We start from the raw sequence: 27626 nt of genomic DNA on the forward strand, positions 1-27626 counted from the left end.
GTATCGGGTTCCCGGTTACTCGTCAGACGCCGTGTATCTTGTGCAACGTGTGTGTCTTTGTGAAGGCCACCATCGCTATGTACCCAGGAGCTGTTTACTGGAAATCAGTAGGGTTTGGAAATCCCATCAGCTCCTCCCGGTTACTGATAAGGAGGATTATTTGCAGATCGCTGCAACCCTCCCAGAGGAATCCATATAAAAACCCCATCCAACATGTGCTCAGAGCATCCTGACGGCATCATGGGGTGCAGAGTGCTGTGTGTGACTCTGCTCGCCCTCCTCGCAGGCTCCTACGCCCAGCCACAGTGAGTATCAACCGCCCAGCATGGGCTTAATCATATTTCTAAAATGCCATTCCGTTGTAGGGTTTCGTCGGTTCATTCTGTGGGTTTTCATGAAAATCCACAAAATTGACTCTTTTTTTTTTTTTTCTTTTCTAAATCTGCGGCAACGGACAAACAGCCTTTTGTGGCTATAGCACATGATTGTAAGCTCTGTAGATCAGAGCTTCATAGCGGTGATAATATTATTTGTTTTATATAGCACCATCGTATTCCGCGACATAGCAATTTGCAGAAGCAACGGGGCCTCTGAGCAAAGGAGCTTACAATCTAGATATATATATAATATATAATCAATGTCATAGATATAGCTATAGAGGAGAAGCATTGGAATTATCATCATGATAATATTCATTTGCGTATCCACCATACAAGGACTTTTAAGAGCTGGTTAGGACCCCCTATTAATCTGTAAAGATATGTATATATTACTTTACTGAGGAAGTGGGAGATACGTGGAACAGCCTCCCAGCAGAAATGGTAGAGGCTAACACAGTGAGGGAAAGTAAACATGCATGGGATAGACGAACGGCCCCTGAATCTAAGACGAGGCCAATGACTGATTAAGGTCCGAGTCTTTACAGCAGGAGAAACGGGCGACTAGGCGGGACAAATAGGTCTAAATAATATGTTTCTATAAATCTATTACTTGTGATGCATGCCGGTCTCCCTATTATCTTTTTTTTTTCCCATTCATTTTACTGGAAGGCATTTCCATGTATCCACCACATACAAATGAAATGGCATTTAAAGAATATAAATTCTGAGCCTGATAATCCCATTATTATATTATATGTTATTATATTATGTTATATGTTATTATATTATATGTTATTATATTATATGTTTCTATGTGTTATGCCAAACTTGATTGAAAACTTGTGTTCGGCCCTATAATTAGCGTGTGTTTTAGTCCAATGCTCTCAGTGTGCTAATGGAGCCGCCGTTATAACTAACTAGTATAACTAGTATAACTAATTGCATTTATTAACGCTACCTGTAATTCACTCTATTAATCTTAATCAGTGTAATTGCTTTGAAGAAATAAAAGGGACTATTTTTCTAAAGATGTCAATTAAAGGAACAGTAATGCCATTTTTTTGTACATAAGCTCAACAGCGGCTCTACCTCCCGATGCACTGCACAGCTTTTCCATGCGAAACAGTAACCTATTCGCGATATTCGGTCAAACCCCCCCAGTTGCCCCCCCCCGCTGTCCTCTTTGCAGACTGCTGCATTATGACATCATATCCCAGCACGCTATGTCTTAAAGATGCATGTCCTCCATAGGGTGTCAATGGGCAGGTCGGGTAGATTAGAGACCCCCGTTGTAAGCAGGCCATTCGGCAGCAGCGCGGCTGCTGACTCCCTCAACCTGCCACCCTACGCCAGAATTAAATGCCCTCCAGAGCCCCTGAGCTATACCTGCTCCAAGTTGGTAGCTTTAGAGCATACTCATCATAACCCTAATGCGTTTTATTACCAGTAATAAATATGGCTGAACAGGGGTGTATTAAGAAACATTTATCTATCTCTTTCATGCGGTCTGTTCTTGTCTCCTGCTAGATGTGTCTTAATCCTGCCCAACGTTCTCCGCGTGGAAAGCGAGGAGACCATCATTATAGACGCACAAGGACACAATTCTGCGTTTGAAGCCGATATCGAGATCCAAGACTTTCCTCAGAGAAAATTCATGCTAGCCAAAGCCAAAGTTTCCATCAACAGTGCCAACAATTACCTGGGGAGCGTCAAGATGACGGTGAGGTGATAGAGTAGCACCAAACGAATGCCCCACACCTTGTTAGCCATGTTGAATTTCACTTTACTTATGTAAATGGGTAGTTCTGAACAATGTGCAAGCAGATTTTCGGCCTGATAAGTAACCCCCGCGGCTGTCCTTTCTTATTTTATATCCATGGATCAATCTTGGAGGGTTTAGGTCTTTGTGGGCCTCGAGGACCATATTTAAGAAGCTCCAAATCTTGCTGTTTGATGCATCAATGTTCTCTTTGTACACAGGATTCCTATGCTGGAATGTTCTTGGTGTTTTATTGAATATGTATCATTGTTGCTTTGGTTTCTCTGTGATGAATATGAACGAATGACTCAATCCTCTCAGGTTCCTAGCAAAGATTTGCTGAAGGACACAAAGAAGAAACAGTTTGTCTTTGTCAATGTGAAGTCCCCCGTGTGTCCTCTGGAGAAAGTTGTCCTCTTGAAATTTCAGAGTGGATACAGTTTCGTACAAACCGATAAAACCATCTACACCCCGGGATCCACAGGTAATCCGCTTGGCTCTAAATAAACACATGGTAATGATCATTCTGTCAGGATCTACAGAATAGAACGCTACTACATTGTCATCTTTTCTCCATGTTCCTCTAGTCCTGTTTCGGATCTTCTCCATGAACTACAAGCTACAGCCGCTGCCCAGGGTCGTAATCTACGAATTCTTGGTAAGTCTTTGCAAAGCAAAACCTTATAGGCGGCTTCAACGAATTAATGTAGTTATGATAAAGGCTAGTCTAGCCTATTCAGGTCATCTGTGACATACTATAACATAGACGTAGGTCTAGAAGTACGCACCCCAGGGCGAGTGTTCGTGTGTGATGGGTTGGCCCGATCCATGTACCAAATGTGGTTTTGGTGTTACATGTTACTAAGACTTTAGCTAGATTTTGGCAGACATTGCATGTGACGCTAAGTTACTCTCTCTCTCTCAGTCTGTTTTTCATGATGTGGAGACCTAGACCTTAATCAGTCCTTGTCTTAAAGTTTAAAGGATAGCTTTATGTCTGTCCCATGCATGTTTTTATCCCCTCACGTTGTTAGCCTTTACCCCATCTGATGGGAGGCTGTCTCATTTATATTTTTTCTTTCTCAGACTCCAGATGGGATTATTGTAATGAGAGATAACCTACGTGTAACAGATTCAGGTATCATCTCTGATTCCTACAAACTACCGGAACTCGTGAGGTGAGAACTGGTGAAAAATAAATTTTTAAGAGATGCAAACTCACAGATATATTGAAAACATACATTCGTTTTCCGACAGACAGAAACGCAGATCAAACTGGGCCGCGGTGACACATGCCTTTTATAGCTACAATAATATTACCAATAAAGATGGAAAACACATAACACACGCAAAGCCATACAAGCACTGATATACAACATATACAAACCCACTACATGTGTGTACATGTAAGCGGTGTACTATCCATGTACACTTTCTATACATATTTCATGAGATCACTAAAAGGCAAGTATCTTCATCATTGGCTTATTACATTTTCAGTTTAGGGGTATGGACACTCTCTGTGAAATATGAAGAGTCCCCAGACCAGAATTATACCACAAACTTTGAGGTCAAGGAATACGGTAAGAGGAACATGTCTGTGTCTTGTAGGTATGTTACAAGCACAAGTTGATATATGTCAAGAAGGAGCTATGGGGCATGGAGTCTATCCCTCCCATCACATCTGTCCCTCCCATCACATCTGTCCCTCCCATCGCATCTATCCCTCCCATCGCATCTATCCCTCCCATCGCATCTATCCCTCCCATCGCATCTATCCCTCCCATCGCATCTATCCCTCCCATCGCATCTATCCCTCCCATCGCATCTATCCCTCCCATCGCATCTATCCCTCCCATCACATCTATCCCTCCCATCACAGGGTGACATAAGACAACAGTAGACAACCACAGCCCATTCGTTCATTACGCTTAAAACGTAACATCAGGTAGACCAGTACGATCTCCTTACGTTCTCTCAATATCTCTCCTCCAGTTTTACCCAGCTTTGAAGTTACCTTGTTGCCAGAGCAGAGTTTTTTTTACTTTAACGATGAAACTTTCAAAGTGGACATCAAAGCCGAGTAAGTAGCGTGTTTCTTTTCAATATTTTTTTCGTGACAGACCATCTACATGTTTCAGAATGCCGTACAATGGATACTTATTTTATCTACATATATATATTTACATATATTTTATATTTATTAGAAGGCTTCACCATAAGTATGCAAATAATGGTTATTAACTTAGTGGGTCAATTTGGTGGATGGGGTACAGTTTAATTACTGCTGCCGTGCAGTGGTATGGTCCAGCTCTGAGTCTGTGAACATACCTTCAGCCTGAGTATATTAATAAGGAAAAGCAAACCGGGTAAAGTACTATGGAGCCCGCAGGAATGGCTGGCCCTTCTCAGGATAGTGACTTCAGCATGACTATGCTCTATTAAATGATCTGCAACTGGACTCCACTATTATACTGTGTCCTCATGTGTGATCCTAACAATCCTGTCTTTTAACTATGATGTCTTCTCTTCAGGTTCCTCTATGGAAAGCCAGTGCAAGGCAAAGCCTTTGTACTCTTTGGTGTGATGAAGGATGGAGTGAAGAAAGGCCTCCCGGATACTTTGAAACTCGTATCGGTAATACGTCACCTCCTTATTGTCTTCTGTGCACGCCTCGCGCTCCCACGTTTTCCCGTCATTCTCAGGTGTCGGTGACATCTCCATCCATTTTTGTGTCCCTCAGATTTCTAACGGGATTGGCGAGTGTGAGCTGAAGAGGAGCAACCTTGTGAAATATTTTAAAAATGAAAACGACATGCTTGAGTATAGTTTGTACGTGTCAGCCACCGTCATCACAGACTCCGGTACGTACCTGGGGGTCACCTGCTCTTAATACTTTGTACATAGTGAGGTTAAAATCAGAAGGTCACCTTAGAACCATGTATTGTTCAAACTAGCCTGAACAGTCCATTTGTCTGATAAGACCACTTATGACCACGACGAAACCAGAGTCCCTTTGTAGACATAACCGTTGTACTTTTGGGCAACGACGATATATCAAATTTGTAGGCTGCCGTTATACTGGCTTTTTTGGATTTTTAGACATATTTTAGGATATTTTTTTAATAACACTTCATTTCCGGTGGGACCAACGCTAACTAAAAGCCCAAACGAACATAAATTAAATAGCGAAAACAGGTAATGTCCTTGTGTGATACAAAATAATGTATCAGACCTGTCTGTATGCCGGCCTGCCTATAATGCGTGTCTGTTTTTCCATCTATGATATGTCTGTCTGTCTTTTTGCAGGCAGCGACATGGTGGAGGCTGAGCTGGAAAATATTCACATTGTGACATCTCCTTATAAAATCCTGTTCACGAAAACCTCAAAATATTTCAAGCCTGGGATGCCCTTTGACCTCATGGTAATTATCGTATATTCATTAGGCTTCTCCTGCAGGAAGGGCTGCACAGGCCCTGTACAATGTATAGTTCAATGAAGGAGCGGTGACTTTCTCCTAATACCAAATATTGCAAGAGAAGCTCTCTGGAGTTGTCCTTTAAAATCCGTGAGCTGCAACCTCACAGCTTAGTGAATACAACCCCAGACACTTGATTTGCAATAAAGGGCATGAACAATAAGGGCAGTTGTATGGTCTTACAGCCAAGGTAGCTGGACATACAATCTGTGCTGATCTTTGTGTGGCGTCAGTCGCCTAAATGGTATACCTAATGAAGCTGTCAGTATTCTACCAATTATACATACCATGGGACATCACTTCATCCACTAATCGGATCGTCAGTGGGGTAGGAGCAACAGAATTCTTCGGCCAAACCCAAATCAGCTGAAACGAAATAGAGAGAGCTTTTCTCATGATGTCACTTTATATTTGTTCTGCAGGTGTTCGTGACAAATCCTGATGGTTCTCCTGCACGCCGTATCCCTGTGGTTGCTACCCCAGGAAAAGTTGAAGGAATCACTCAGGCAGATGGTACCACGAGGCTGACACTTAACACCGAAGCAAAAATAAACTCTCTTTCAATAACTGTGAGTCACTCCTGTTCACCTTTTACACTTTGGCGGAACTCAGAGTTGCTGGTGTTCCATGTAGAACCCTCAAAACAGCTTATTTAAGAAGGTCACTCTAGAACTTACCTCTCTTTGCATGTACAATGGGTCCAGAAGACCTGACCCATCACGGTTTTTATTGTATATATTTTATGCTGTCGGCTAGCTATTTTTAGAAGCGGTAACTTGTCTTGGAAAGCTGCCACACTTTGTCCTTTTCTTTACTCTTAGGTGAAAACGGCGCACCCTGCTTTGTTGCCCGACCGCCAGGCTTCAGAGACAATGACGGCCATAGCTTACAGACCGCTGGGTGGGCTCGAGAATTACCTCCATATCGGTATCGCCGCAGCCGAACTGAAACCTGGACAAAATCTCGCTGTGAACTTTAACATCAGGAACAGCGACATGGCCACGCAAAACCAGATTGCGCATTTCACGTACTTGGTAATGAACAACACACTCTGACCGAGGGCCTTCTATAACAAATATAAAATGCAACTAGCTAAGGAATATTATCACAGATGTAATCTTCGAGTATAAGACTCCAAAACTGATTAAAATTCCACCTGGGCTCCTGGGAAATGACCACTTGCCATTCAGAGTGTTTTATCCCCAGCTGTTACTTTGTTAATTATGATCCAATCTGCAGCTTACCGATACACGATGAAGATGTTTTTCTTGCAATTCGACAGAACATTTAATACTCTCTCCCCGTAGATCATGTCCAAGGGAAGAATATTAACCGTAGGCAGAGAATTACGCCGGCCAGGTCAGTCCCTCGTCACCATGTCGCTACCAATCACTGAAAACCTCATCCCGTCCTTCCGTATTGTGGCGTATTACAGCATTCCGACTAGCGCAGGACGTGAGATCGTGTCAGACTCCGTCTGGGTGGACGTGACCGATACCTGCGTAGGGACTGTAAGTAGACCTGTGCCAATTTCTAACAGGTTGGCATTTACTCTTCAAGCCGTTTTCCCTGTATCCTCGCCCATATTGAGCCAATGTGCCATCAGACAGCCCTGTTAATAGCTGCCGGTTAAGCCAACTGAGATGACTAGCACTTTATTAATATTATCATAGTCTGTAGAACTTAGTGGGCTAATGTATTCTTCGAGATCCGTTCTTCAGGCCTTTTAACCATGAATACTGATATCTTACATATTTAATACGACATATGTAGACGCTTGGTAACATGGCTCGCTCGGCAGGCTATAGTGTGGTCATGCAACAAATTTATAATGAAGTGACAATGTTTCTATCTCCTGGGAACCTACGTAGTGGAAGTAGAGGTTGGGATTCAGGCCACTCTGAAAGCTGGATGAGTATTTTATAGAGAAGGATAAGGTGTTTCTGATGACAAAAAGGCATTATCTGTCATTGCAACATATGCCGTAACTGTTCTTTTTGACGCTTGTCGAAGATGACACCTCTACCTAGAACCCAGTGGAGGATCTAGATTAAGGGATGTTACTTCTAAACAAACTGATAGATGTGTCCACAGATATTAACAACTTAGAAAATGTTGCGTATGCATGCGTTAATGTCTTTTGTGAGACTAATAAGCTATTCACATACACGCAGTTGGTGGTGACTGGTGATAAAGACAAAGACAATAAACCTCAGAAACCTGGCACCCAGATGAAGCTAAAACTGAGAGCAGACCATGGAGCCAACGTGGGACTGGTCGCTGTGGATAAAGGAGTCTACGTACTGAACAAGAAGTTCAAGATCTCCCAAAGCAAGGTGAGAAAACAACTAGGCTTGGAAGGACTGGTTCTATAATAAGAAAAGTGTGACGTTGCGGTCAAAATATGACATCTATATTTTGTACATCAAGTCAAGCCATTCCATGACGTTTACGTATTGTCGGACTTCAAGGACAATGGGCTATAACCATCCACCCTGTATAAATCGAGTGTTTCTGTGCCCCTTCTCTAAAGGTTTGGGACTCCGTTGAAAAGTCTGACATCGGCTGTACTCCTGGCGGTGGTGCTGACAGTGTGGGGGTATTCTTTGATGCTGGGCTAGCTGTACATACAAACTTTAAGATTTCCACAACTCAGAGATCAGGTATGTCTCAGTTGGGTTCAGGTCATGTATGTCTCAGTTGGGTTCAGGTCATGTATGTCTCAGTTGAGTTCAGGTCATGTATGTCTCAGTTGAGTTCAGGTCATGTATGTCTCAGTTGGGTTCAGGTCATGTATGTTTCAGTTGGGTTCAGGTCATGAGCTGAAAAACCCACAGCAATTGGAATACTAATTCCCCAGCCTCTTCTTCTTGATATGACTGAACTCCATGGACCATATGTGGCAAGAAGCTCTTAATCCCATCTGTCTCTATGTAGCCTAATTCTCAAATATGCTACTGTCTCAAAGTGGGGGGAACACTTTATTTTTCCTCTTTTTCATTTTAAAATAACATCTCATTCTTAGAACCAGAATGCCAGGCACCTCGTTTGAGGAAACGTCGATCATCAGCGGTGTTGCTCGAGTTCAAAGCCACTAAAGGTCTGTGTTTTAAAACTTGCTGTCTTCCCTTTCTTTACTTTCATAACCACTTAATGTGACCATTTCCATCACTCTTGCTGGTCACCGGGTTTCTTACCGCGCCATTCTGTCTTATAGCATCAAACTACAAAGGCTTACCCAAGAAATGCTGTGAAGATGGAATGAAGGAGAATCCGATGGGACACAACTGTGAGCGAAGATCACGCATGATCCTTGATGGGAAAGAATGCGTGGACGCCTTCCTGGAATGCTGCAATTACTTTACAAAAAAGAGAGACGAAGAGAGACACTTGAAAGTAACAGATGATCAGGGAAGAAGTAAGGAGCCTGACATAATGCACTAAGACTAACCAACATGACGCTATAGGGGGTGACCAAAGCGGGAAGAACACTGTAGACCTTACTGAACCGATCAAGCAAGAAATTATTATACAAAAACACGCTTTTTGACATTCACTGAAAAAGAGAGCCCTCAGACGGCATTGATGGTCTTCATTTTATTGCTTAGAAGATTTTAATAAGCAATCACATAGACAATTCTAAAGGAGATGACATTGTGACATCTGGAGAGCTTAACAAATGTTTTCCATTTTGTGTTCCAGGTGATGAGGATGATGAGTACTTGCCTGATGCCGAAATTGTGTCTAGGACTGAATTTCCAGAAAGCTGGTTCTGGAAAGTAGAGACCATGAATGAGAAGCCAGACCCTAATGGGTAGGTGACCTTCTCTGTGGGGTTGAGGCATTGAAAAGGTATTCGCGTTTAAATCAATTCACTAGACCTGTGAGTTTGCCTATTTATGAGCCAATCGAGAGTAAATCAGTTGCTGATTTGAAACATTTAAGTGCGGCCAGTTGGAGCAGTCACCGTTTTATAAGGAGGTCACAAAAGCGTTTGTAAATGGATGTTCAATCAGGATAATCAATTTTTTACATCATTCAAAAAAAAAATACAGAATTTTTTCTCCCATTTTAAAAGATGGGAAAGACTCTCCAACCTCAACCTACTACTACTGCAGCTCTCGAGACCTAAAAATACAAATGTTCTTTTCTCAGAATTTCCACAAAAGTCATGAATGTCTTCCTGAAAGATTCGATCACCACGTGGGAGGTCTTGGCCGTGAGTCTTTCCAAAGACAAAGGTGAGCGCTGGATACCATTAATGTTTAGACTAGTGGAAATCAAGCTCTCTATTTGGTTACAGTCTAAACAGAGACCCTCTAATATACGTAGGGATCTGCGTTGGTCAGCCATATGAGATCCAGGTCGTAAAGGAATTCTTCATTGACTTGCGGCTGCCGTATTCGGTGGTGAGGAACGAGCAGGTGGAGATCCGAGCCGTCCTCTACAACTATGGCGAGGATGCTATTAAGGTAACTTAACGTTTCACAAAGTAGATCTCCTGATTTCTGGTGATAACTGTAAATTGCCCAGTATCCCAATATTAGGGCCAGAATTACACCCCCCTAAGGGATGAACGCGTATACGTCAGCCCTGATAACACCACTTCGGCACATGTCACAGGTACGTGTGGAGCTGACCCACAACCCAGAGTTCTGCAGTCTTTCCTCATCGAAGAAGAAGTTCCGCCAGGAAGTAAGAATCGGCCCTCACTCTTCCACCGTTGTCCCATTCACCATCGTGCCACTCAACTTGGGACAGCATGACGTGGAAGTCAAAGCAGCCGTTGCTAATCAGTTTGTCTCAGACGGTGTCAGGAAGAAGCTGAAAGTTGTGGTGAGTAAGCACTAGAACTTGATAGAACGTAGGAGATATGAGTAGACTGAATGTGATATTGTCTGAACCACCAAACCAGAACTTTTATCAAAGTTGGACACCATTACTCGTGCAGTGTTTGGGGGGGGGGACTACTTTTGAATACTGGACGGAGTGACAAACAATCAATAGTCTTTGAATTTTTTATATAATAATTTGTACATTTCCACTGGATTTACATCACTGAGAATCTTGTAATCTTGTTCCAGCCTGAAGGAATGCGTCTGGCTAAAACCATCAAGTCCGTCACTCTCGATCCAGAAGGGAAGGGACAAAGTACGTATATATTTAATATTTTGGTTTCATTAACTTCTGTGGGCAATAGTTTTTTTTAAGGTTTTTGGATGTTACTGGATTTGTCAGTCACTTTCACACAAACTCTTGTTTACAACAGATGGAGTGCAGAAGGAAAAGATTTCGGCAGCGGATGTAAAGAATATTGTCCCCCGTACCGAGATCGATACCATTGTGACCGTACAAGGTACAGCAATAGGCCAAAATACAATTTGCTCTATCTCTCTGGAATTACACTTTTATCTCTACATCCTTTTCCAGGACCAGATTTTTTTCTGTCTCATCTTCGTCCAAAATGAATCCCCACTTTTTGCTTAAAGCCATAAACTTTTCAGAGGTTTGGTTAACCTGGTTTCAAAAATCACCATCGTGATACAGGAGTGTCTCATTCACAAAGCCTATTTCCGAGTAAATTTACCCTTCTTCTCATAAGGTCTGGTTTAATAAATCTAATCCATTGGACTGTTTTGACAAAACCCCATTCTCTTCCTTGGGTTAGAATTAGTAAATCTTATAACTTATGTCTTTGTGTCTGTTTTTCTGCCATTTTGTAAATAATTGAATTTTATTTTTTGTTCAGGAACTCCCATCAGTCAGATGGTGGAAGATGCCATTGACGGCTCCAACCTAAATCATTTGATTGTTGTGCCAGCTGGTTGCGGTGAACAAAACATGATCACCACCACGCCAAGTGTGATAGCCACCCTTTACCTTGATGCCACAGAGCAATGGCAGAAGATAGGACTATCCCGTAGAGAACAAGCCACCAAGAACATTAGAACAGGTAAGAGAGCAAGACGAAAGTATGCATTAACCCCCAAGATACCCCCCAAAAAAAAGACATTTTGTTTGTTAGCTTGTTCAGCTCGAAAATGAAGATCCAAAATGTAACTTTACACTGACGTTCTATCGTAAACGCCTTATTTCCTTAATGATATATGCATCCGATAGACTTGGTCAACATCACAATAATCAACCAGGTTTTGAACTGTTAGAAAATCTCGGTGTTTGGTTGTGTTATTATGCTTCTCTAATGTTTTTTTGCAGGTTACACGAGGCAGCTGACGTACCGTAAAGGTGATAACTCCTACGCAGCATGGATAGATAGGCCGTCCAGCACATGGTGAGTTCCTAATACCACCGGCCTCCAGATTCTGCTTATCTAGTTATGCGTTATACATGACTGCTCAATTGGTACTTCCCTCTGCCTTTGATTCGTTCATCCTCCGTATCCTCCGTTCCACAGTCCTCTGCGTACCTCCTACATACAACTGGTCTTTATTTATTTTTTTGCTAGTAAACCTGTCACTTTTTTTTAATAAAAAGTCATGTTTTTCCTGATTTTCTGCCAACTTGGAATGTGAAGTCACTCTTCTTCTTCTATCAGTCCAGTCCTCCCCTAATTGTTGTTAAATATCTCTAATATCAGCCCCCTTCTTTCTCAAACATTTCCCGCCATATGTAATTATTACTCACTCTGCCCCCATTTGACAACGTTTTCTGACACCTCCGGACATCTCCGCAAACAACAATGATCACTCTTCTTAGAAAAAGACAATTTTCCACGTAGACATTATACCTTTTTAAAATCCTATCCAACTTATCCAAGTCCTCCTCAACCGATCAGTATATTCCATCGTTCACTTTGGCCTCCCCTTTATACCGTTCCAATTGTGTCTCTTCTTCAGGCTCACTGCATACGTTGCCAAGGTTTTCGGGATGGCTAAGTCTCTGGTGGATATTGAAGATAAAATCCTTTGTGGTGCCATCAGGTGGCTGGTACTGGAGAAACAGAAACCGGATGGTCTGTTCCAAGAAACGGCTCCGGTCATCCATCAAGAAATGATAGTACGTGCCAAAGAAATTGTGAACCATTAACGTTTCTTAATTAGTTTGGTACCAACGTCCTGATTGTGATGCTTTGTTATTACTTAGGCCAAATGTTTGGTAACAGCAATTATCTTGATACTTCATGGAATTAGCCTTTCCGCTATTAATTTTAACGTTTTGTGGACTGATTGCTTCTTGGTTATAATGTGTGCCACTTAGGACCTTTGCGTGGCATAGAAGATAACTGGCAATGAGCGGCAGAACATGGTTCCTACAGAACTATCTCTTGCTGTCTCTGCATCGGCAACGCTCCCAATTCTCTTTTTGGCCCTAACTCTCACTCCACTTGCTCCCTATACTTAGCGAGTCTTTTCTCTGTCACGCAGGGTGGATTGCGAGGATCAAAAGAGCCAGATGCCGCCCTCACAGCTTTTGTTCTTATTGCAATGCTGGAGTGTGAGGAAGCCTGCACCCCACATGTCAATGTGAGTAATCAGCCTCTTCCTTCAGTTAATAGACTTATTGAAATAATGATCGGGATACAGAGCTTACAATTCCATTGACGCCGTCTGGCTTCTCATTATACTACATTCAAAGACATCACGATTCCTTCAGAGAAGATGATATCTCTGCGACAAGTGACTGTACGGCTTCTCAGGCCAGCTGCATTCAGTGACGCATAGGAACCCTTAAAGCAAATGATCCTTTTCTCCCCAGAATCTGAAGGGCAGTATTGAAAAAGCCACAAGCTTCCTGGTGGGTCAGTACCCAACGTTACGCAGACCGTATACTGTTGCAATCACCTCGTACGCTCTTGCTAAGGCAGGATTCCTGGATGAAACAAGGACACTCATGGCGGCATCCACAGGTACTTCTTGTAGTAGAGTAAACGTGTGCAGGGAAACTTAAAGGGATGCCCATTTTTTTCTGGATGAAAGTATCTTGTTGATTCCTATATAGGTGTCTGTAAGTGCTGTCGTTGTACGCTTTTGTTCTCTCTCGACCTTACTTTATATCAACCTCCGCTTTTATCTCTGATCCCCAGATAACACTCATTGGGTTGAGCAAGGCGCCCACTTCATCTCCCTGGAAGCCACGTCTTACGCCCTTCTCGCCCTCCTCCGTCTAAAGCAGTATGACCTAACAGGCCCCATCGTCCGCTGGCTCAACGAACAGAGATATTATGGAGCAGTTTATGGATCCACTCAAGTGAGTGATACTCACAATACCGAAAGTTCTAAACAGTCTCTATTTTTCTTTTTTTTGTGTAACTTTGTTAAATCCCAGAGCTCAAGGACCCCAGAGAGGCCGCGAGTTCAGGATTTACCTGATAAAGCATGGATAGATTAGTGAAAATTATTGGAACTGATGAATTAATCTATCATTCTGCCTATGAAATATATGGGTTCTACCATGAAATCTTGGCCGCTGTTGTCCAACCTGCAGGCCAGATGGAGCCCTAGACTTTGTTGGGGGTAAACAGCCAGTCTGAACCATAGGCTCTGTTGCATTATATGATTTAATAGCGTCTGACCAACTTCCCCGTGCTTTCCAATAAAGTACTGTCCTCCACATTAGAAAAGAATGGCGGCCTGATCAAGACTACTCCCATGATTCTTGACCGATCCTTTTTTTGTAATTTAAGATCATTCTGCATTTCTAATTATTTACCCCTATGCATTGTCTTAAGCCCAGATCATTTAACTTTGTGACATTAGGTAGTTGCCCTCATAGCCTTTGTAACCGTTGTTTTACCGCTAACTGGATCTAACTGTCCTTTGTTCTAGGCTACCATCATATTATTCCAGGCTCTAGCCCAGTATCAGATTGAAATGCCAGGATTAGGGGAGATAAACTTGGATGTTTCTCTTCACCTTCCTGAGAGACAACAACCCTTAACTTACCGCATTAATCAACAAAATGCCATGTGGGCACGATCCGCTGAGGTAAGGAAAAAACAAACTCTGGAAGTCTACATGGCTATGTGTGTGATGTTTGAGGCTGGTAGGTGAAGGTTCTAGGAGGGAAAGGAGGAAAGCCAAATAAAGGAATTTAATGTAAGAAGATGAAAAAATACACAATAGAAAAAACCGAGAGGCTGAACTCTAGGTACCCCCGGACCATTCCCATCCCCAGCTTTAAAAAGAATAAAGGCTTTGTAGGGGTTGGCTTCAAATTGGAAGCATATGAGCAAAACATGGATTACAAGCAGGTGGAGCTCATACTGAATGAGTTTTTGGGTCGGTCAGCATGCCCCTACCCATCTCCTAGGGACTTGGACACACAATGGGCAGTGGGATACCATAGTAGTTGTGCCTATGAGTGTGTAACATCTCAGCGGTTCAATGGCCCCATTACATAGTTACATAGTACATAAGGGTTCAACCCTTCTACCTAACCTAACCCTCCAAAAAAAAGGCAATACTGGACTCCAATGGTCAATAGAGGGGGGAATCTATGCCTGGATTTATCTGAATATTGCAATATTATCCTGTATTTCTTGCAAAAAAAAACATTGCGACTATATGGCTTAGGTTAATAAATCCCGTACCTTGCCGTGCTTTAGATTATGACTCTAATTAACAGAACGTCTATGTGTAGGAGACAGTCCTGGATGTATTGATAATATCATGAATGGTATACATTGTGTGCTAACTTATCACCCATCTCTTTACAGACCAAAATCAACAAAGACTTTGTGGTGGAAGCGAAGGGTAAAGGACAAGGCACTCTGAGGGTCAGTTTAATCATGTCCCCTTTTTTGCTTACGCTTATCTCTTCCGGATTTAATGTCACAGTCTGTGTGAGTTCACAAGTGCTTTTGGTGTCGTCTTGTGCAGGTGGTGACCGTGTATCATGCCTTAGTATCCGAAAAGGAGAGACAATGCAATAACTTCGACCTTTCTGTCAAAGTTGAAGAAGTAAAAGATGGTAAGAAGTGGGCTTTAGACCTTATGTACTGCACGTCGAGAACAAATAAGGAAATTCTTGTGTTCTTGCTTTATTTTTAACAATGATTTGATTTCGAAGTAACAATTTGAAGTCGTCTCTCCAGTTTCTCAATACCTGAGTAATTAGCTCAGTGATTTTGAGTGTATGGAGTGATCGTACGTTCGGGATTTGCTTTCCTCGACTCTGTTTATTTATCTCTGTTCTTATTCCCCCCCCTTTAAGATGCAGTTAAGAGACCGGACGGCTCCTTTTCATCCGTATCGATAGAGATCTGTGCCAGGTACGTGGTTTCCGTCTCTGAATCTTGTCCCGTGACAAATTTACTAACGCCGCCATTTAGCGCTGTCATCAGTTCTTATAACCCAGGGGAAAAAGAAATTTAGCGCCCCAAATGAATGGCGAATGGGTTCTAGAGAGATAGAAGGAGAGAGACAGCAAAATGGGCTGTAACTCCACTACCTGACCTACTGCCGCCATAAATACCGACTCATCACCTAGACCACTAAAGCCAACCACTGGTTCATCTCAGCGCTATGATAATATCCCTGGTGTGTAACATGTTCCTTCGCCTCTTCTTCTAGACATCTGAAAAATGTTGATGCCACCATGTCCATCATAGATGTCACCATGCTGACCGGGTTCGCTCCAGACGTGGCGTCACTTAATAAGGTGAGTGCCGAGCGCCAGGAATGAGCGTCGTCTTATTATCCTCAGCTCTGGCTAAAAGCTGAAAGCATATTAGCATTTACATAACAAAAAGTTGGTTTGCCATTTTTTCCGCCCCCATGCCATCTCCCTTCTGACGTTCCTCTTCTGATTGCTTACAGCTAACAAAAGGCGTGGACAAATACATCTCTAAGTTTGAGATCAACAAGGGAGCAAGTGAAAAGGGCACGCTCATCATTTACGTAGACAAGGTGAGGAGCGGTCGTCCCCCCATCATCCGATTTATTCTGTTATGTGGCCGACATAGGGGTGCGCCAGGTAGTGTGCGGGGAGCACTCGCTCAAGCGCTGGAGGACCCAAAGTCAGAAGGGGAAGGGGCATAAATACCCAGCTTGGCTCCAGCTGATACTCATCCTCTTCTGACAAGGATGGATTTGCCTGTCTAGGTTCAGTTGATACGGGCCCTTCCGGCCAGTGCTCTGTTCCTGTTAACTTGTACACCCTCTTTCTTTTTTAACCCTTTAAACCTTTCTAAGGGCCGTCATTGTGATTTAATGGATTTTTCAACCTAATAACTAGACATTAATGGTCCAATTGGGGTCCGTAAGTGTGCCAGTACTTTCCTGTACCACATGCCAAATCGTGTCACCCGACTGCACTCGTTCAAGTCCATTTCTGCCTTCAGATCTCGCACAAAGAGGAGGAGTGCGTGAAGTTTTATGCCCACCAGATCTTCAATGTGGGTCTCATTCAGGCCGCGTCTGTCACGGTATACGATTATTACAACCCAGGTAGGTGATGCTGCAGAGTATTTCATTTCAGTGCTTCTGTAGGCTATTGCATTTAGCTTAATGTGCAGAGAAATATAGAATTTGTTCCATGTCTTCAACTACATTATTATTATTTTTTTTATCTCAACACAGAAAGCCGCTGCACAAAATTCTACCATCCGGTGGAGGGCAGTAATCTGCTGGGCAAGATCTGCCAGGGAGACGTCTGCCGCTGCGCTGAGGGTAAGATGGAACCATACCAACTCTCATAAACAAGATGTTTTCTAGAATATATTAACTGGAAATGACAGATACTTAGTAGACATTGTCAGGATATTGTCCTTGTCGCGGAACCAAGCGTAGACAGTATGAAAATAGCAGTACGAGTTAAAGAGAGGGGTTATGTCGGAGCTGGAATGAATAATAGCCCCTAAAAGTTAGGAAGGGGCTGTATGGAGATGGATGGAGGGTATATGGAGCAATGGGGGGAAATATAGATGTTACTCGGAGTAATAGGGGGAGTTCTAAAGAGGGGTCGTATGGGAAATATTGTATGTAGTAACAGTATGAATGATAGGAAGAACCTGCAGATAGCAATAGCAGGAGGCCATTTCAGAAATAGAAGGTAATGGAAGATTAAAGACATGATAATATTCCGGGCCTGGCTGACTGGAGCGCTACCCTCTTCCGAGTTGCTTGGTGAGGGGTTGGGGGTTAGAGGTACATGGATGTGGGGTTAGCTACTCACAGGAGCGGCGCTAGTCCCAGACAGCCATAACCGAGCGGGTAACCTCGGATCTCCGTCTCCTGACCAGTCCCCTGTGACGTTGCCTTGCAGAGAACTGTTTCATGCAGCAGCATGTAGAGGAACCCATCACGGCAGAATACAGATTGGAAAAGGCATGCGAACCAGGCGTGGACTATGGTGAGCCACTAACTTGATAGAACCTCAGCCTCCTTTAATTTCTGGAACCCCTAGGCAAAAAACCCAGCAAAAATACAATTAATGTGGTCAACTGTCCGGTGGTCAGGTTTATGTCCCACCTAATGCTTTGGTAATGACCATAGTCTGTAATGATGCCTCGGGAGCTTTAAAATAGGTGGAGGAAGACTTGTGGATATTCATAGAAACGTAGGCATGGAATGGGTTGATTGATTAATTCTGCTGGATTTACCTGGAATTCAGAAGTCTGCCCCAGAGACCTGGCAATCGCCTGCCGTCCCCGGAGCCTCCAGGGCAAGTCCAGGTAGATCCTAGATATGGTAACCAATCCTGTCTCCGGCTAATTTTGAGTAAAAACCTCCCCTTCATAAAAACACCTAAATGAACCTAAACGGAACTTCATCCCTTTGCTTTTCTGTGTTCTTTCTCGACAGTATACAAAGCAACACTCGTAAAGATAGAGAATAGTGATAACTTTGATAATTACGTGCTGAGGATTCTCCAGGTCATCAAACAGGGTGAGTAGATAATGAAATAACGATATTTACATATTTCTTAATTGGATTCACCTTTACCGCTTATGCTGTGAGGCAATTCTCCGTACCCACCATTCTATTGGTTATCCCAGGATATTTGCATGGGAGGGTGAAGAGGACTATTCTCGGTTGACTTATCTAAGTCTTATTGGGTCCTACTTCAACCTTTGTCACATGTTACAGGAACCGTTTCTTGCTAAGACACCCCATTTAAGGGTACAATATATTCTCTTTAGGCAACTTAGATTTAGGGGAGGTAAAATATCTTGTCTCTTTGTATTATAGAACAAGCCATTTTAAGAAACAATCTATTGCTCTTAGTGGCAATGAACTTTCTTTGCAGTTTTAGTACATCCACTCACACCATGGGAGGGGGGTCAACCAGGGCATTTAAATACAAAGAGGCAGCCGGTATTGGTCCTTATGTTATCCAGGCCTTGGAGTGATGCCTTTTGCCATATCCATCTCATATTAAATTCTCCTTAAGTGGAGCGACTTGGGCATTGTACGGGTTGCCATGGTGATAAGACCACTTTTCAAAGAATGCCGGAATGATGTTGTATGCATAACCCTTAGTGTAAATTAATTATAAAGAACAATTATTGTACAAAGGTTGCAGAGAAACTCTTATCACCCTCACCATCACTGTAACCGATGAAATTATCATGGCGCCACATACTTCCCAAGTAGTCCTCTTTCCTAGCTTAGACTGAGCTAACCTGGTCTGGAGACCCCCAACATCCATTAAATGGGAGATGAGTGAGCTGCGCCAAAAGCCTCTCTCCCACATGGAGAGGAAAGGACTGCATACTCCCCAAACATTTATGTGTCCAAACTGGGACACTTGGGAGGTATGAGACTGCCCCAAGGCGAGCTAATCAATGGCTATTCCTTAGCCTCTGGACCAACCCAACAGAAGGATGTCTAGACCCATATTAATATAAATATATATATATATATATATATATATGGCATATATTTTTCCTGCTGTAGATGACATTGTGTTCTTCTGCCTATTTTACCACCAGGTACTGATGAAGCCATCAAAGATAACGAACGTAATTTTGTCAGTCACAAAAAGTGCCGTAATAAATTAGAAATGCAAGTCGGACGCGATTACCTGATCTGGGGTGTATCCAATGACCTCTGGGACCAGCCTTCTGGGTAAGAGACCCAATTAAATAAATGTTGTTGATTGTAGAATTTAAGAATGCCAAGATTATAGATTTGGCCATTTAGCAATAATGCTCCATTAAGTTTCCAACCGGGAACTGAACATTCTAGGGTTAGTAAAGCTGTGTCTTCTCCCCACAGTTACTCCTACATTATCGGAAGAGACACGTGGATTGAATGGTGGCCGACGGATAGGGAGTGTCAGAATCCGGAGAACCAGGAGCTTTGTGAAGACTTCTTTCAAGTCTCTGACCAGCTTGAGCTGGCGGGCTGCCCATCATAAAGACCCCATTACCTTAACCTTTTCCAGACTCTCCACACCCATCCCAAATCCCACTATGATGTCTTCCCTGTAAATGTATTTTTGTGTTTTACATTCTATTAAAGCCGATGCTTCTTTTACGTGTTTGCTTATTCCTTTTACTGCATTCATGCTTTTGTTATTGCTTGGGAGGGCTTAATGAGATGATCTAACATTTTAGGTAACATGATGGGCTGATGGTAGATTGCGACAGGCCTCCCAAACTGTGATTATTGCTCTGCCAACCGAAAAAATGTCAGGTGGCAGCTGCAGGGCTGCAGCATTAAACTTCACTGTTAATTTACTTTCTTTCTCTGTGGAAAAAATCTGGCAAAAAACGTATCCAAATGTTGTTTTTTTTGTGTGGATAAATGCGGATATTAACTAATATATGGGACTATATGGCGTATGATGGGATTATTTAAACCCGGGGCAATACACTGGAAATAAGAAAATCAATTACTTTGGAGGTGACCAAAAGAGCAATAAAGTGGAGAATTCCACCTCTTTTAGTATTATTCGGCTTTATCCACTAGACCGTAATGAGGTTAAAGATTTCAACTCCTTGGTAAACGACTCCTGCAGAATACACTGAACTAGCCCTGCATAGAGCATACAAAATAAACACTGATTTAAATAAACCAGATTATTCTTTCCTGGAGTTTTGCTGTCTCTTGTAGATCATACAAGACTTCTAAAACATGAGAACTACAAACTTCAGACCGGACAGGCTGTTATCCAGAACCACACCAATACAACCTCTGGATACAACAACCACCATTGCAGAAAACCAGCCTTAATGACCAAGGTCAATGCCCTTTGTAGGAGAGGGTAACATGTCATACACCTCTCACATGAATTACCACAATATGGGGCACCCCGTATAACCAAATGACTCAACAACCGATCTAGCCACTCTCAGCCTTCTGAGGCCTCACCGACCATCAAAAATACAATTTGATGTCAGATAAGAACCATCCGCCCCATCTGGTCTGCTCATTTTTCCCATTCTCTTCACTGGCTGCCTACATCATGATTCCACGATAAAAAAGAGACTGTGCAAAAAATAGCATCCATGAGAGAATTGCAAGGATAAAATCACTGCTTGAATTTGCCAGAAAACATCTCGATGACCGAGGACTTTTGGGATAATAGTCTGTGAACCCATTGGAAGACTTCAGACCCACAATCAAACACGGTGGTGGTCGTGTGATGGTTGGGGGTGGTTTGCTGCTTCAGGACCTGGGCGACTTTCCATTATTGACGGAATCACAAATTCAACTCTCTACCAGAAAATCCTCAAGGAGAATGCCGGCCATCATCTTATAACCTAAAGCTCAAGCGCAACAAGCAAGTCCACCCCTTGAATGGCGGAAACGAAACATAATGAAGGTTTTGGAGCGGCCGAATCAAAGTTCTCACTTGAGATGCTGTGGTCTGAACTTAAAATGGCAGTTCATGCTAGAAAACCCTTCAATGTGGCTGAATTAAAACAACTCTGCCTGGAAGAGCGACCAAAATTACTCCACAACGATGGAGACTCATTGTCGGTTATCACAAACGTTTGATTGCAGTTGTTGCCACCAAGGATGCCACCCAAGCTTGCCTTCCACCATATCTGCCGACTAAACATCCTTTACGGCAACTGAAATGTGTTTCTGCTGCATCAGTTCTTGCGAAGTCCGACTGCAGACCCACTGGGCCAGTTGGCTGTCACACCCGCCGAAGCCAATTGCCCCTTTTCCTTCCTAATCTGGACACCCCGATTTGCACCTACCCTACCCTACTGGGGGAATCAGCAAGCAGGGTGCTGGGTTGTATAGCTAGTGGCATTAGTAGCAGAAAGAAGAAGGTGTATATAGTTTGGAGGAGAAACGAGAAAAGGGGGATGTCATATAAACATTTAAATACACGAAGGGATTCAATAAGTACACGAAAGCCATTAAGCAGTCACGTATCAGACATCCCATACATACATTGCTTGCGTATGGGATTTGGATGCCATTTGCAGCATGTCTGGGGGTTCCAACATCAACACTTGAGCTTTGTGATTCGTATGAAAATCAACGTGGCATACAGGACAAGGAAAAAGGGCCTCTTATCAACACCTTTTCAAAAACATTTTACCAAAAAATGAATTATAATTATGTTATGTAAAGGAAGGATGAAATCCACAGATATTTTTGCAGGTGAAGGCGACAGGTTTTACATTTAGCTACTAGGGATGCACCAAAATGAAAATTATGGACCGAAACGGAAACCAAAAATTCAGCATTCACTTGGCCGAAACCGAAAATGACACCCACCTTTAAAAAACAATTTAAAAACACACCAAAATTGGACAGAAAAATTCAAATTTCATAATGTGCCCAGAATTGTACGGCATATTCAAGGTGAGGTCTTACCATTGACTTGTAAAGAGCGAAGATGATATCCTCCTCCCATGAATCAATACCTTATTTTATGCATGCCAAAACCTTATTGGCCTTCGCGGCTGCTTGCTGGCATTGGGCACCGTTGCCAAGCCTGTTGTCTACCATTATTCCTAAATCCTTCTCATTGGTGGTTTTTCCCCAGGTATATTCCATTCATAGTATAGGTTGCATTTTTTATTATTTTTACCATAATGCATAACCTTGCATTTATTTATGTTGAACCTCATCTGCCACTTGCACTCCCAGTCCCCGACTGTCTAAATCACCCTGCAAACAAGAAACATCAAGATTAGTCTGAATTACCATGCCTAATTTTGTGTCATTTATCAAAGGTATCCTCAAAGAACCACTGAGAATTTTTTTTATGTTGATACAGCATTAGGATTGGTATATTTTGTATAGTAAATGAACGTCAGACTTGGCAATGCTTTTTATTGTGTTACTATTGACTATTGAGTTAAAATTTTACCAGGGTTAGCAGGTATCAAGAACTACCTGGACCTTAGGAAGTTGTGTATTCCATGTTGTACTGTGGATCACAATATCATCCAGGTATGTTCTAGCCAGTAAGTTAGTTTGACATGACCTGTTAGCCATAACTCCATGTTGACTATGTGTAATAATATTATTACCTGAAACAAGGTCCTGTATTTCCCCTCTTAACACTCCTTCATACAGTCTTCTCACTATGGACCTTGGGCTTTCCGGACGATAGTTTCCCAGCTCCTAACGGGACCTCTTCTTGAACAAAGGCATCACATGTGCTATTCTCCAATCCAATGTCACGTTTCCAGTCAAAATTGAATGCTTATGTAACCCTTTTTTTACCTTGCTCCGCTGTCAGGCTGGTAGTTACATATTTCAGTGACGCTGGTTACAGGAAACCTGAGCCTCCGCAATAGCTGGGAGATCGGGACATTCTTTCTTTACACAGTGCCTCCACTCAGTGATTTGTACTATGTTGAGTAGGGGAACCCACCCACTGAGAAATGGCCCCTTTCACACAAGAAAATAATACACACAACTAAAATGCAAATTATTTATAGAATATATTGAAATAAACAGGTATTATAATATAAGGACCGCCAGCTGCTGTGCCTATGCAGTTCAGTTCTAGCAGTGGGTGCACAGTCCTGAGAATATATAACACAGATAACTGATTAACTTGCAACACCAGCTCCCCCACCCCAAATGTAGGTGTTCTTCCCACCCAGATGTCCCAGTGTTTGTGCACTGTTGGGGCCCTTGATGCAGGTAGCGGTACCTAGGGAGACAACGATATATATGTTGGTATATATATATATATATTAATGAAGTACCTCTCTTTAGTGTCTTCAGGCAGCTCTGGGATGCTGCCCCTTTAACCTTCTGGACTGAGAGTAATAACTGTCTTCACAGATGTTTGTCTGCAGCTCTGCTTTCACCTCACTGGTACAGGATGCAGGACTTGGACGCTCTGGGTACTTGCAGTCTCTCACACTCACTCAGCACCATGCTGTATTCTCTGCACACTTGTACTTCACTTCAGTGTACTGCTTGGGTGTCAGCAGTACACACACTAAAGGCAGCAGGCTTACTTCAGGCCTACTTACAGGGAGGACAGTCTGTCTCTCTTCCTTCTTCACTCCCCTGCTTAGCTCTTCTCTTCCAGAAGTTTCTTCTTAGATCCTCTCCTCTGATAGGCTGAGAAACATTTCCCTAGCTCAGGAAGACTGACATATGTCCCATAGAGATACTGATTGGCTCAAAGGAGACAAGTGACCTGGTGCTGGAAGGAAAGGTCAGTATCCATGACAACCCAGCTGCAATGTTACTAGACAGAATAACTGCACTGGTTTACACTTAAAATGAAATATAATGGTTTGTCTACCACTGAGGTACATAAGGTTGAATCCCATCTGGTAATAGAAAAAGAAAAGAACAACCTTCACGTGATTGTGATACAATAAAAAAAAAAAAATATATATATATACCCCCACAGGTTCCGCAGCTCCCAAAATAACACTCCTCACAAGTGTTCCAAAGAATCGATATACCGTATTGGCTCGGATATAGGCCGCCCCCGTATATAGGCCGCACCCTAAAAGTTTGGTGCTTTTTTAAAGAAAAAGTTTTTTTCTTTAAAAAAGCACCAAAAAAACATGCTGCCACTCTGTCCCCCCCCCCCCCCCGAGATATGCTGCCACTCTGTCCTCCCCCCCGAGATATGCTGCCACTCTGTCCTCTCCCCCTCCCCGAGATATGCTGCCACTCTGTCCTTCCCCCCCCGAGATATGCTGCCACTCTGTCCCCCCCCCCCGACTTACCAGAGCAGACTCCCGGGTGTCTTGCGGGGCCGGAGGGGGACATCTATGCAAATCGCGTATACAACTCCCGGTGCCGGCACTCAGCGGAAGTGCCGGCACCGGAAGTTGTATACGCGTATTGCGTAGATGTCTTCCTCCGGCCCCGCAAGACACTCGGGAGTCTGCTCTGGTAAGTCGGTGGGGGGGGGTGTTCACCGGCGATGCGCTTAGACAACCTCTCGTGCCGGTACTTCCCTCGTGGAAAGTGCCGGCAGGGGAGGCTGTCTGAGTGTATCAGAGAGTAGGATACAGGTCCCCTGCACCGCTGCGGGGGATCTGTATCCTAACCCCGCTGCCTAGACCCCGAATATAGGCCGCACCCCCACTTTAAAGACTTAAAGTGGGGGAAAAAAGTGCGGCCTATATTCGGGCCAATACGGTATCAACAAGAGGGGCGCATGAACATGTGGTGAAAAATGTACAACACAATAGTGTAATAAATTCAAAAAATATATTGTGTAGTGAATAATCTAATGCACTCACATTAGATTATTCACTACACAATATATTACACTATTGTGTTGTACATTTTTCTCCACATGTTCATGCGCCCCTCTTTTTGATATATTGAATCCCATCTGGTCCAGGAGTTTTATTGCCCTTCAGAGTATTTAAGCGCTCTTCTGTTCTGGCCTGTCAGCCATAAATATAAGGTAGGTGATAGTATGGGCTCCGTTTTTGTGCATTTCCTGACTCGGAAAAACTTACCGGCTACAGAGGAGGAACTACTGTAAGAAAAAAACATTCAATACACATAGTAAGCATCTCACACATTTCCTTGCATAGGTTCTGTTGGCCGGTAGGCAGTCTTCTACACAATGTCCATATGGCACCGGAGACACTTAACCTGTGTATCTGCTGGTCTCTGGGGCCATTTCTGAGAGTGTGGGGACCATCTTCCATCCTTGAAGTTCAGAGTTCCTCATCGGAATTCCCACACCCTTATAGCCAGTCTTATCAGGTTTGTTGCAATTCTGGAATTTTGTGTCCAGCGCTCAATTGTTTCCACCATATATCTTTCCACATGGGCACTCAACTCGACAGCTCTGTGAGGTTTCCTTGGATGATCCATCCGTAATCAACAGAAGAAGGTAGGGTCATTATAAAAATGATCCATTGTCAATTGTTCTGCTACTCTATGGACTTCTGTGTTGAAGCAGTTTGCATGCTGGATGAATCGGATTATACATATGCAACAGTCGTGCTTTATCTTGTTGGAATGTCCAACCTGCCACAATTCTGACATACTGCTACTGCAGCATCACGTATGACCCCACTTAACGTCCACTTCCAGGCTACAGCAACTTAGGTATGTGTCTATTGCTTTATCTACCATTGAACTTGCATTAATAAAATAAACACTATTCTTCTAAATACCTAAATACTCGTTTACTCGCTGCCACGGGTCCAGAAGTCACATGAAAAAGTCTTGGTAAAAGCCTAGCTCCATGCCATGCTTCTTACACAGCCACTTGCAACGTTCTATGTATATTTTTTTACATGAACAGTAAAGAATCGTGTTGGACGTAGAGATCAGAGTACAGGATTCTACAAACATCACAGAATTTATTAAACAAAGTGAAACAAATGCAAACAAGACAATCTATTCAAGTGAACAACCTGCCAATTTTTCTAGCAAAAACCGGAGCCTTCATCATGACCGGGCGTGAACCACCCAGGCATGGATCGCGGGTTGACTGGGTGCCCCTCACAGACCCCAAATGTTGTATATCGTCTGTTACACACATGTCACCAAGACACATGACAGGGTATGGGACCATAAGCATTGGATGTCCCTAGGGAGGTCTCACCAGTTTCACCCTAAAAAAACCCTCCAGTTGGAATCAAAATGATGTAGAAAGCAAGGTCAACATAGAATGTTTTTTTAATACATGTAGTATCTTACATGCAAAGCAAATCAATCCCCACAGTAGAAGTAAAAAAGGTCATCAAATATCCTTAGAAATCCAACTATTGCACCACTCCAATATCACTGGTTTAATATAAATACCTGTGAAATGCATTGCTCCAGTAGACCATCTTGTTGAAGCCCCAAAGGGCGAAACGAGTAGCCATTTTGGCGTTGTTCAATTCTTGGATTTCTATGGATATTTGATTAACTTAATTACTTCTACACCTGATTGAAAGTAAAAATGAGCTCCCCAATAATAAAAAAATGGACCCGTTTTTGGCTGTCATCCATCCCGTTACTTCTACATGGAAATCTCCAATGTGTCTTTTGCAATGTGTGTATTTGTACATTTATACTGTTGTTATGACGCAACTACTGTTAGCTGAGAATCAGGGAGTTTGGAAATCCCATCAGCTCCTCCCAGTTAGTGATAAAGAGGATTATTTACAGAGAGTTATAACCCTCGCAGAGGAATTCCTATAAAATTCCCATTCAAATGTGTGCTTGTGGCATCCTGACGGCATCATGGGGTGCCGAGTGCTGTGTGTGACTCTGCTCGTCCTTCTCGCTGGCTCCTACGTCCAACCGCAGTGAGTATAAGCATCCCGTATTCACTAAGAACACTCCTGCTGCAAAGTTCTAAATGGGGAATACTCAGCGATGGCCCTCGCTCCATCTGGAGAACTTCCCCTGTATTTTCTTGTTGTCCCTTAGAATAATAAATGGTGCTTTTGATTATAGCACTAGATAGTAAGCTCTGTGGACCAAAGCGCACCCTATATCCTGTACTCCTGAAGAATAATATTTGTGGGTGGCTCTACCATATAAGCAATTTACAAAGCTACCATGGGTCCCATTTACCAACGGAGAGGAGACCCCTATACTAGTGTGACCGCAAATGTGTCATAAAGTTAAAATCACTATAACACAATCGTGTGTACTGTGAAAGTTATTATTATTAGTATTAATTATTACG

At 42.9% G+C, this 27626-nt stretch overlaps 2 protein-coding genes across 2 annotated transcripts in view; both read left to right on the plus strand.

Moving 5' to 3' along the window:
- The first annotated feature begins 203 nt into the window (after nucleotides 1-203).
- On the plus strand, nucleotides 204-20059 carry LOC128492693 (venom factor). The gene is made up of 41 exons (XM_053465348.1): nucleotides 204-305; nucleotides 1908-2100; nucleotides 2461-2623; nucleotides 2727-2797; nucleotides 3226-3317; nucleotides 3640-3722; nucleotides 4135-4222; nucleotides 4674-4776; nucleotides 4883-5003; nucleotides 5449-5564; nucleotides 6041-6187; nucleotides 6440-6652; nucleotides 6926-7129; nucleotides 7793-7954; nucleotides 8152-8281; nucleotides 8644-8718; nucleotides 8836-9036; nucleotides 9321-9432; nucleotides 9774-9859; nucleotides 9951-10090; nucleotides 10242-10454; nucleotides 10703-10769; nucleotides 10888-10974; nucleotides 11368-11571; nucleotides 11835-11910; nucleotides 12476-12635; nucleotides 13004-13102; nucleotides 13335-13485; nucleotides 13663-13826; nucleotides 14405-14563; nucleotides 15295-15354; nucleotides 15458-15548; nucleotides 15792-15849; nucleotides 16151-16238; nucleotides 16397-16486; nucleotides 16921-17026; nucleotides 17159-17248; nucleotides 17844-17930; nucleotides 18383-18466; nucleotides 19513-19648; nucleotides 19799-20059. The coding sequence occupies exons 1-41, from the start codon at nucleotides 214-216 to the stop codon at nucleotides 19938-19940; spliced, it is 5004 nt and encodes a 1667-aa protein (XP_053321323.1). The 5' UTR covers nucleotides 204-213; the 3' UTR covers nucleotides 19941-20059.
- A 7077-nt stretch (nucleotides 20060-27136) lies between these two features.
- LOC128492694 (venom factor-like) overlaps nucleotides 27137-27626 on the plus strand; it is a 30027-nt gene continuing 29537 nt past the window's right edge. The window contains exon 1 of the mRNA XM_053465349.1: nucleotides 27137-27240. Within this exon, the coding sequence (XP_053321324.1) occupies nucleotides 27176-27240 (65 nt within the window). The 5' untranslated portion in view covers nucleotides 27137-27175. The remainder of the gene's footprint in view (nucleotides 27241-27626) is intronic.

The sequence above is a fragment of the Spea bombifrons genome, chromosome 4, assembly GCF_027358695.1.
Source record: "Spea bombifrons isolate aSpeBom1 chromosome 4, aSpeBom1.2.pri, whole genome shotgun sequence".
Classification (NCBI taxonomy): domain Eukaryota; kingdom Metazoa; phylum Chordata; class Amphibia; order Anura; family Pelobatidae; genus Spea; species Spea bombifrons.

What these genes read in the sequence shown, in the direction of transcription:
- LOC128492693 (XM_053465348.1), top strand. Translation starts at nt 214, where the DNA reads ATGTGCTCAGAGCATCCTGACGGCATCATGGGGTGCAGAGTGCTGTGT. An exon ending in AAAGTGGACATCAAAGCCGA is followed by an intron (nt 4,223 to 4,673) that starts GTAAGTAGCGTG and finishes TCTTCTCTTCAG; the next exon opens with GTTCCTCTATGGAAAGCCAG. An exon ending in ATACGATTATTACAACCCAG is followed by an intron (nt 17,027 to 17,158) that starts GTAGGTGATGCT and finishes ATCTCAACACAG; the next exon opens with AAAGCCGCTGCACAAAATTC.